This window comes from Chrysoperla carnea, chromosome 1 (genome assembly GCF_905475395.1).
Source record: "Chrysoperla carnea chromosome 1, inChrCarn1.1, whole genome shotgun sequence".
Classification (NCBI taxonomy): domain Eukaryota; kingdom Metazoa; phylum Arthropoda; class Insecta; order Neuroptera; family Chrysopidae; genus Chrysoperla; species Chrysoperla carnea.
In genome coordinates, this window is record NC_058337.1 from 30,505,197 (window position 1) to 30,517,683 (window position 12,487).

Consider the following 12,487-nt stretch of genomic DNA (forward strand, 5'->3'; position numbering starts at 1 on the left):
TGAAACTTTTATTCTATCCCTAACGGTTTATAAAATGGGTCTTACGAACCCAAGACTCAATTTACCTATGTTGCTCATTTATGATTTTACGTCCTGAGCACGTTTGATATCAATTTCAGATAGACGATAAGACAACCGGATTTTGTGAACACCTATACCAAAATTTTGTTTGTAGCATCAATATTTTATTGTTACAAACTTGGGACTAAACTTAGTATACCTTGATATATTTCATATATATACATGGTATAATGAGAAAGTTGTTAAGTGACTATTAAATATAACAAATTTTCCTTCTTTTAACTCTTATGATCTTTCGATTGGTAATTGGTAAAGAATTAATGTTTGGCAACTGCTAGACCTCATTATTTGTGGAATTTTTTTTAATAGCCTTGTACTATAACAATCTATTCAAGAGCCAATTCTTTAAAATATAATAGAGTCTGACTGTAGAGATATATTACACATAAATATTATTTTAATAAATACAAACCTTTACAAGGACAAAATCCTTTACAATTAACTCGTACCGTTGTATGATGTATACAATTGTGATAATCTAAACGACATAATGAACTATATGTATGGTTATCAGCACCACAAAGGAATGTTGGTTTTACTACTGGACATGGTTTACATCTGAAACAAAATGAAACAAAATAATTACTATTATGATTAAATGAATGAATGAATATATGGAAATGTATAAGGTACATTAATGTACAAAGTTAATTAACATGTTTAATTTATTAAAAATAAATTATTAGTTTTGTGAACTTTATCGTCTTCCAACATGGTAAAAGGAATGAAGATACCACCACGTATAAGCTTGGCTCAAAAAATTTTAAATTTTATGTTTTCTATATATAATAAATTATATTAATTAATTTTACGTAAGTTTTGTGCATTGATATTTAAAATTTCACTATTCTATTCTTGTCTACAGGATTAATTGATTGTCAAATATAGAAACTATGATACAACATGCTTTTTTAATTCCCGACAGAAAAAGAGTGGTGTTATAAGTTTGATTGTTCTCAGTATGTGTGTGTGTGTGTGTGTGTGTGTGTGTGTGTGTGTCGGTATCTGTCTGTGGCACCTAAATGGGTAAACCGATTTTTGTTTGTTTGAAAGGTAATTAAATGGAGAATGTTCTTAGCTATGTTTCAAGAAATATCTTCAGTTTCGAGATATTACATTTTGTTTGTCAGATAGAGAATTAGATTCGTACCTAGTACATTAATCCAAAGAAGGATTTACCGCTAGAGACAAAATTTAATTGGATTTGGATTCTCAATGGCATTAGGTTTTTTTTTTCCAACGCATGCTGTCAGTTGATAAAATATTTTCATAACGGAACCGAAATATCTCTTATTAAGTGCATGTATTTTATAACATTTAACAAGAATAATGTTAAAAAAACACCTGCTCATTTGACTCAAATTCCTTCGTCAACTTGAAAAGATCTGTTGATCTTCAAGCGGCTAAATTGCAAACCATGAGTATGACATTGCATAGGGCCCCCCTACATGATCAATTCGCGAATGCATGAATGCGTATTGGTCGTCTACTTATATAACTTAATCTTCCATCCCACTATTTTGAGTTTAATAGTCAATCCACTTGTTTTAAATCCATATAAATCAATAAATATAATATATAGATTATAGACCGTTATATTATATATATACATGAAACAAATTCTCAATGGTCGTCAAACACATTATTCTATGTATAATATAATAGCTGTGTATGCATGGTATGCTGCTTATACATGTATTATAAATTAAGTAATTTTGACTAAAATAATTTATATTAGAACAGAAGGTACCTTTATATAAATAAATCAATTTTAGTGTACTTAATATCATATTCATATACCTACACATAAACAATAAAATACTGTTCAATAGTAAAACAGTTTACGTACAAAAAGTACATGTGTACGTTTTTAACTTTCAATTCCCTCTATCAATAAACTAAGTCGTGGGGTGGGTCTGGTGTGAACATTGATTTGAGCACGATTAACTTCTCAGTATAATAAGAAATTATAAAAAAAAAATATCGACCGACTCGACCGAATGCTACGAAATTCTATTCGGTTCATATTGTTGTTAATATGCTTCGATCGTTACCTAAACGAAGGTAACCTAAACGTTACCTAAACGATCGAACTCATTACAATAACTTCCTATATTGGGAAATTAAAATACATAACAAAAATAGCCTCATGCCCATATAATGAATTTTTCAATTAATGTTCCATGAAAATTGGATTAATTATTTCCAAGGTTAGTGTAATTGGCAAGAAGATAAATACATTATGAATAATATCGGTGCGAACCGACCTATATTCGGAGATGTCCTACCTATTCAGTAATGTCATTTAGAACTGGTAATAAAAAATCGAGATCGAATCGGGAGACACAACCTATTTGCTAATTAATGCTATATAATTTTATTTTGTTACTGGTGCGGTCTTTTTTTTACATAAAAAATTCAATATAAAATCATTATCTTCTTTATTTGGCATTTATCCTTTTAAGTTGTAAGCCTTGAGAATGAGTAATAAAATAAACTCAAAATTCAAACCGAGATCTTTTACATAGCTTTTAATGAATTGTGTGTTTGTTTATGAAGCTTTGTTGATTCACATTTTCCGTGTTTCTGCAGGTATGAAAATTATCTTGTTTAACAAATATGGGTAATATATACAGGTTATACAGCCTTAAAACTATAATAAAAAGCTCATATAAACACGAAACCAAAAACAGCTTTCTTCGAAGCTTGTCACATCAAATCAGATTTTTATCCATTCGTTGGTCTTAAGGAAAATTCTTTTGAAAAATAATGGGATAAAGATGGTATTTTAATGAACAATATTTATGTCCGCTGAAATCTTCCTCTATCTCTAATGGTTTTCGAGGCTAATGGTTTCGAGCCGTAGACCTCTTTCTAACAGTACCTATTGTTTTGCTAAATCTGTATCGGCTATCATTTATAACGAAACATTATGTGATGTTTTGGTGTAGAGAATAACGTGTCCCTTGTCAGAGGGGGACACTTATTTTAAATAACTCTGTGTGAAAAAAATAATACTCATTTATACTCGTCTGTAGATATAAAAGAAGAAACTGACTGGCTGACTGACTGATCGATTAAGATCTAGATGAAATCGTTTACGCTATGTTAGGAGCATGAAATATGGCACAAACTTTCGAAGTTATTATAATAGGTTTTCGAAATAGAAATTTTCAAAATAGCTTTACGCTTCATGGTTAAGACAAGGCATTAACACCAATAAGAGAAGAGTAGAGAAGGCATTAGCACCAATTAGAGTAAACACCAATTGGAGAAGAAATATGTGTCAATATCGCGCGAACCAAAAATAATATCGACTTCTTGAGGCATCGATCGGAGTTTTTTTACGGCTTTATGATACGAAAATAGTTTCATAACATTCGGTGTTTTCATAATGTTCGGAGTTTTTATACCATGTATATATGAAATTTACATAGTATAATATATTAAGTTTTGGGAGGATTAGTCCCAAGTTTGTAACGCTTAAAAATATTGATGCTACGAAAAAAAATTTGTGAACCTTAAGAATCGCACCAAACCTTAGCCATTACATGTTATGTTTCATGATTCTTCGTTCACATATGAGAAGTCTTTTGTTTATGTTTATAATGTTTAAGTGACTCAATAAATTAAAGTGTCCAAGATTTACATATTAAAGTTTTACTGTAATGCAATAATTTATCCATAACCGTTTGTCGTTGTTGCTTTCAATACCGAAAATATAAATTTTAGGTATGGTGTGGTCGAATCAGTATACACAAGCGGGCAAACATATACATTTAGGATTTATGTTATTAAATTGCAGTTAAATTATATTATACACTTTTTTTTATATTATAATACACACATACAGATGTTTTTGAGAAAGTTTATGTCCCTAAAATATTTCATTGAAATATGTTACTTATATTTTATTATAGATAAGGTTTTTTTTAACTCAAATCCCATATTTTAGTTTAAAGATAATATTCAGGTTCAAAACAAAAAACTGTATCGAAAACGATACAGTTTTCGATGGACCTGAAAAACTAGCAGTTACCCGCTGCTAGTTTTTCCGATCCATCAACTGTTTCTACAATTTCATTATTTCAGAAACAGTTGAAGGATCAATGGAATTTATTTTATGAAAATCATATAAAATTCGGAGTTTAAAGAAAATTGTTTCACGCAAGGACTAAGGAGTGTTAATGTCCAAAACAAATACAGACAAAATAGGACCACTTCGATTAAATAAACCTTCAAATAATAAATACTGAGAATCGGTTCATCTGTTTGGGCAGCTTCAATTTCACGAACTAATACACAAACGAACATGTGACATCGTTTTCGTAAAGATTTTTGGTGTTGAAATGTCCTTCTTCTAATTAAGAACCAAATTGGAAAAATTCATAGCGGAAAGTGATTTTCAGTCCAATTTAATGCTGAGCTACAGCCGTGAGTCAAGCCATCTATTAACCAAGTATTTTATTGCCATTAAATTTAAGTTTAAGGCGTAATTTATAGTTTAAGACGTAAAACGATATATATGACATATCAAGGTATACTAATTTTAGTCCAAGGTTGTAACTCTTAGAAATATTGACGCTACGATCAAAATTTTGAAATTTTGATGTGATCACGATAACTCAATAGAGATATCAAGCTGAAATTTTTATAGCGTGCTCAAGGCCTAAAAAGTGAATTGGAGTTCATAAATGAGCAACATAGGTCAATTGGGCCAATCTTGTTAACGGTTAGAGATAGAACAAAAGTAAAAATGTTCCTTATTGCTTTTGTTTGAAACATTTTTTTGTAAACATAATTGCTTATCCGTGAAAGCGCAAATAAGGATAAAACTTTGTTGTCCATTTCTCCAAACGATAGATAGTTGAAAACTTGCAGGTAGCTTCATTTAGGTAGCAGATTTTCGAAAAACGAAAAAAATTCTAGAGAATCCTTGGTGGCCCAAAAGCTACCATAATTATGTTGCATTTTTAAACTTCTAATTTTTTAAAAATAATTAATCATTGACATTCAACATTGTCTCTACATGGTATGTCAACAGCTAACTTAGTCAATTGTTTCTTTTCACTTGCTTATTTAAATTTTACTTTCACATACTAACATTTTGCCGCGTTCCTTCCCTATCGGTGTATTATTATTATAAATAGGAATTCAACTACCATTGTAAACATTTGTAAAGGAATAGTTTCAGTATGACTATGCATTTCCCTATTCAATAAAATGAAATACTATAGTCACTAAACTATCCTCAATGTATACTGTGTGTAGGAACCATTAAAATCGCACAAGTTAATACTTTCTAAGTGTTATTTCAGTAAAATTACATGTGATGAGTACAGTAATAATGTGACTAACTGTTTCAAATATATTGGAATTGAATATATATTATAGATATAATATTATTACATATATATTAGATACGATGTATTTTATATAATATGCAAAGTGTCCCCCCGTAGTTGTCTATAATATATTCAATATTTTTGTATCTAATGTTTCAATTGAAAACTCCTTGGGTATCTAACTATTCCATAAATTTCGAATAATGATATTTTTAGGATACAATATTTATTTAAAACCAACTAGTTCAGTGACCGAGCGAGTAAAGGAGCTATCACTTTTAACTTTTTGAATACTATCTGAGAGGTTGCGGTTTCGAATCCAGACAGTGGTAGTCAGATCAATTATAATAATGGGGTGGTAAATTGATCACACTCGCTTGGATAAGAACGAAGTAACCGACTCCACCCACATCATAAATTTAACTGTGCAATCGGATGTAGTTAAAAAAAAAAACAAAGATTAAAAATAATGATGAGGGTGGCCTTTGCTATAGACGGATGTCTGAAAAACGGAGGTTGAACTTCCATCATTGATATTATTATTATTATATTTTTGAATTTATGAACAGATAAACAAATATTTTTGAACAGATTTTAGATGTTTGAAAAATGGCACTATTTGCAGTGGACATAAAATGAAATATAAAGGAAATATTTGCTGGCTACTATGTGGAATCAATGATGTTATGCAGCTCATGGTTTATGTAACCTTAACTGAAACTATCGAAAATACGAAATAAAAGACTATTCAAAACGTACCGGATTTGATATAAGTTTCAAGTAGTACGGGAAAGGAATGGAGTCTAAATGACACTTTATAACAGGGATTTTCCCGATCGAGTGGACAAACTAGTCATACTAGTCGCTTTCTGTGTATAAATTAAAATGAATTGCAGTGCCAAATTGTAATCTAGAAATAAGATCAAATGGTTTTCTTGTAATTATTTGTCATTTCCTTTTACAATTCCTGAAAAATCTGTAACCGAAACTTTCCAAAACAATCGGAAAATAATTTTATACTCGTTTAAAGGTCTGAAACCGCTATAATATTATTCATATATCCGTATCCATATCCAAATCCGAAATTCTACAATCCTAACATCCCTAGTAGGAATGTAATAATGAAAAACGTCAAGCTGAGGTCAAAATCTTACAGGGTTGGCTCTTTGTATATTTATTCTTTACAATCTTTTAAATTGTCCACAACTTTGTAATTTTTGTTAAGTTCTGCATAAGAGTGTCTAAGGCATTTCAAACTTGTACATCGAGCCAGGAGACGCTCTGTATTTATTATATGATATAATAATGTACCCACTATAGCACATATAAAGGGAATAAAAGCTTCAACTATTCCTCATTAGTAAAGCAATTAACAGAGAGAAACACGTCTGTGAGTAATTGTAAAGTATTACATAGACAGATGTATTGTTAATTGTGTAAAATTGCACAGAAATTTATATACCGAAAATATCTTATACATATATTAAAAATGACGCCATGCATGTATTAATTAATATCATATTTTGTTAATTTTAAACGAAAATTATCATAGAAAAAGACGTATGATACATATGGCTTAAAATATTTTGACACCATTTCGAAAACATAAAAAATATGATGTGAATGCTATATAGTGTGTCCCAGAAGTGCTTGGCCAAATTTTGATGAGATCGTTTTTTTAACATAAATGAGATGTAGATAATTGTTTCATGCAACAGAGGAATCTTGGATTGAACCTTGACCTTGAAGATCGGTTAATGGTCCACTCGATTTTGTTACTCTAACGAGGGAGGAGATGAATTTAAATTAGACAGTTGTTCGATATAAAAAAATCAACCTTTTTTTGTTTGAAACGTAAATAGATTTAACAGAAATTGATTGCAAAAATTTATTAAAACTATTACATTTTTGTTTCAAATTTTAAATATGGGCTCCAACTTCGGCTTATGGGGAAGTTATAGAAAGAACACACGTTGAAATTTAAAAAAAAAAAAAAACTCCAAAACTCTTATCTCATTATACAACATACACTGAAAACAATTTAAATAATGACAACTTCACCCCGAAGTTGGTCGTTTCATATTGAAATATAGTAAAAATACTTTCAAACAATTGCCTAACGATTGGAACAAGTACAGCTAAATATTTGTATTTACAACAGAATGGGATTTAATTTAAAATAAGAATTCATTGATATACAAATTCACTGAAGTTAAATAAACAAAGTCATTACTTCTATGAAAGAGATTGATTTTAGTTTAAAGTTATGCATTTTATTGATGGAAAAAAAAATTGTACTTAATTGGAATATATAATCGTTTAAATAAAATTTCTTTGCTTTTGCTTGAAATAGAGTTTTTTGTTATTATAATCCTATATCTATCATGTCTGGTTTATATGTGATTGAGGCAACTTCATGAAGATTGCTGTTACCAGTTAACACAGAATTTGAAATAAACATATTGATCATTTTTATAAAATTTACCATATTTTTTGATAAATATGTATCAAGCATCGATAATGCAGTTGGTTAAGCTGTAGACTTAGGACTAAAATCAATAGTAATCCATAGGCGCCGGTTCAAATTCCACTTGACTAAACTAATTTCCTTTTTAAATATATTAGCAGGTATAATCCTTTTATTTTTTTTTACCTGCTCGTGTAGTTGTAACAATTACATCAGTATTTTGTTATAATATTTATAAGTGATAGAACCAATCAAAAAAAGATTATTTAAAACTATGTTGCATTTAAAAACAACAATATTTGCTAGACAGTATATTACTTTCATATAAACAACTCATGCGTTTGTGTCAACTTTACCACTCCATCCCGTACGGTAGTTGTATCACATTCGTGGCATTTTTCGCCATATATGATCTCGCGATGAGTTTGAGACAACCTCATATCGGTGGGATGATGAATTTTTTTTTAGTGTTTTTTTCGAAATTTAAAGATATTCTTATGTAAACGCACTAATAAAAATTACAATGGTAGAGGACTTCATCAATTGGTTATTTTTCCGCACTCTATAAAAAGGACTTTTAATTATAACTTAACAATATTTTTCAACAAAAGCCTAGCTTTTGTATCATACTGTATGGTTAAATATCAATAAATTTTATTGATTTTAAATGTAATTAATAACATTAAAATAGTTAATTAACGATCATTTGTATTTAATAAATTTATTCTTTATATTAGGTGATGACATGATTAATTAGTACGATATATTATTATAAACTTAATAATTCATTCCGAATTAACGTCAGAGATCTTTGTGTCTATGCATCTATGTTTAAATGAATATATGTATATACTGTAGGAAATGAAGCATTTGATCCAAGAATTCTCTCCTCGTCCGTAGATTTTTATGGGAGCCGGTGGAAAATGTTTGTCTGAGTGTACTGAAAAATGTCATATAGGTGAGTGCTTGTGCTTTTTTGATTTAGCCCATGGGGCGGGGCAGAAGTCCCGGGCACCATGTTGTCTTTATTAAACATTTAAAAAAACTATATTGGATTTTATATTTTGGACAATTTTAAACATTTTTTGATATACATTGTTTACTTAACCTCACCGTTTTCGAGATATAAGCATTTGAAAAAAAAATTATTTCGTGGTTTAAGTCAAAAATTTAATTTGAAAGTCCTTAGATATTATAAATTAGACTATTCTTAGCATTTTTGTACTCTTGACAATTTTCACCAAACCTCATCCTTTTTGATATATAAGCGTTTGAAAAAAAAATAATAACTTTTTTTTGCCAAAAATTCGTTATTGACGAAAATGAAGATTATTTTGTGGTTTTGGTTAAAAATTCGATTTCAAAACTATATGACATTTTATTTTGGACCATTCTTAATATTTTTTGACTCCTGGCATTTTTTGCTAAACCTCACCGTTTTCGATATATAAGACTTCGAAAAAAAAACAACGGATATTTTGGCCTCGATTTCAGCTATACATAAAAATATATGTTTTTAAGCTAATTTTTTTACATTTATTATGAATTTTGATATTGAATTTATGAAATATTTATATTTTAGGCTTTTCTTAGAGTTTTTATTTCATTATTTTCATTTTTACCTGACTTAAATTTGAAAAATCCATTAGAATGGTAATAGCGGACACATAAACCTGGAAGGCGAAAATCTTCAAGATGAAACACACAGATACACACACAGAGCGTCAAACTTATAACACCCCTTTTTTTAGTTCGGGGGTTAAAAATTCATAAAAAAACGAAATAGGCAAAACACTTCTACTCTAATAATATTCCCTGTATCTAATAATTAAAATAACCTATATCTTAATTATTCGGGAATACTAACCCAGATGTAAATCCATTTCATTTGAAATTTAAAATTAGTAAAACATCTTTATTGATTTTCAACAGTTTTTCAACAAAAAAGAAAAAAAAAACTATATTTCATCTCTTTACAATTCATTTTCCAACTGACCTATTAAACATTGTACAATAAAACTCGTGCAGTTTTATAAACGCAATACAAAACATCGAGAGTGTACTAAGAACGTAAATAAAATTAATGTTCAACTATTTTTATTTAACTTTTAAAAAAAAAAAAGAAAAGGAAAAAAAGGAATTTTCATTTACATGTTATTAACTTACGGAAAATTATCTCTACAACATTAGAAAATAAAACTTTTTTTTCTTCTTTTTTAAACTATATAGACGAATACAGTGGAAATTAAAATGAGAACAAAAACTTTATCAAACTATTTACTTAATTGAAAAATTCTTTTTTTCTTATTCCCTTCTCTTTCCGTCATACGGATCCAAGTTTTGAAGCGGCCATTACACTTTCAAGATAATCAACACCCATCAATCGTCTCCCTAATTGGTTACTTTATTGTTTGTCAACTATGTACAAACAAATAGACCTAACACTTGTTTAGTGAAAAGTATTTCTATAATCATTCGAGAACATATTTCTTTACTTATGAGACCTACAATACAAGATGTTCGTGTAAATAATAAGAATAATCCTACTCTTAGAGTAGATATAGAAGAATGATGTTATTAGTTTGACGTCTTTCTGTCGATATCAGAGTAAAGTTATGGTATCCAAAATTGGATTAATGGGAATGGCTTTGAGCTGTGCATAGTAAAAAATCATTTAGTAGTTTAAAAATCCGTTTTATGTTTTGCCTGAATCACTGTTTCAAGTATACAGTGGATAGGACGAAATTTTCGTTTTCCTAGCCTACAGTAAATTTAATGCCTTACCCTAAAGCATTTCAATCAAAATCTTTCTATGTAAGAAGAAAAATATTTTATTGTTGATTATCCCTAATATCGCTTCTATTAACCCAATCCATTAGCACATTTTTGTTTTTAACACCCCTTTAAAGCCCTTTACATGGTTTTCCAAGTAAAGTAATTTTACATTTTGCGGGCGCTGTCTTATCTATGAGCGTACTCAAGTTTTGGCGAATATTATTTGTACGCTTCATGATATCCATTTTCACTTTTTCGATTTGCAGAAACTTCTAAAGCGTGTAAAATTAAAACCGTGTTCTAACAATACATTTTATAATAGAAATCATATAGTGAAAATAGGGACCCACGTTTATACCTTGCACACTTCCCTTTATAATAGTTAAAACTGATTTATTTTCAGTCCCGTTTTAGACAGCAGCAAAATGAACAGCATTACATGCCATTGTCTGACCATATACTACCATTTACTTTACTTTTACCATCGTTTCCACCCAAGTACAATGTCTACAAGGTGTTTAAGGAGGACTATTAAAACTTTTAGTTCAAGAACAAAAAATTAACATTCTTAGTTCCTATTCACATGTCTCCTATTTTCAAGTGATACAAGAATAAAAACAACCCAGTATTTGCGTAACGCTTAATAAACGCCCATGTTTTTAGGAGTTGCAACCCTGAATACGTAGCTACACATAATATTTATTATTCCTCCAGAATCAGGTTGTATATCTACTTCGTATCTTATTATCGAATCGAAAGTTGTAAAATTATTTTATCTACGTCCGTGAGATAAAATGTACTAAAACCCACTCATTTTGCATAGGATAAATAGTTTATTACTCATTTTCATTACCGCACGAATTTCCAAATTATCGCCACAGATTATGAGTTTATTACATATAAAGATAGACAACTCTACTGAACATGAAACGTTGTCTAAAAAAGCCCCACGGATTAAGACACTTAAAGTAAATTATTAAAAAAAAACCGTGAGAAATATATATTGTTTGAATTATTTCTATTCAGTTTATCATACATATAACTTTTTTTATCTATTTTTCTGAATAAGTGACAATTTTTAAATAAAAATTATCATTTATTTTCACTTTTTAGATGTTTAGTAGATAAAGTTTTGCGATTGCCCCACAAATTTCACACGCGTACGTTAATAAGGCTCTTATCCCACCTTTATCGCAAATAACTATTGTAATATTAAGAAGATAATTACAGGTGTAAACAATGAAATTGTGTTAATATGTATTTTAAAGAAGCGCTTTATGAAGTAACTGCTTATTAAATATTTCAAAATCGTATATTACCCGTGGATCGTAATTTACTTAAAATAAAACTATAAGAATTTGAATGTAATTTGTAAAAAAAGGCTGAAATTAATATGTTATATATTAAATTTTGGCCTACCGACCTTACATGGCATATTGTTGTGTCGTCCATATAGATGAATCCGCTCAGATTTACATATCGTAACAATATACAGTCATGACATTAAATATAAATACCTTCTTAATAAAAACTTTTAAGAAGTATTTTTAGTCAACGAATAAAAGCGATCACTTTTTTATGCTTTGAAGTGAACACTGATTGATAAATAAATTTTAAAGAATTACGCTTTAAATTTTGCACCCTATATAATCTATGCAATATATAATAAAATATAAAACCCATGAAAAAATCTAATTGAAATGCAAATTATAATAAAATAAAATAACCGCAATAACATTCGTTAATGGAAAATTGTGGAGAAATATCTTTCATTTTACTTTTTTTTTTGTATGTACGTCTTTAGAAAGTACTCGTTGTG

General features: G+C 29.1%; 1 protein-coding gene across 1 annotated transcript in view; it reads right to left on the minus strand.

Annotated features, from left to right (window-relative positions):
- LOC123292383 (proteoglycan Cow) overlaps positions 1-12,487 on the minus strand; it is a 519,906-nt gene that overhangs the window by 95,474 nt on the left and 411,945 nt on the right. The window contains exon 5 of the mRNA XM_044873060.1: positions 494-639. Within this exon, the coding sequence (XP_044728995.1) occupies positions 494-639 (146 nt within the window). The remainder of the gene's footprint in view (positions 1-493; positions 640-12,487) is intronic.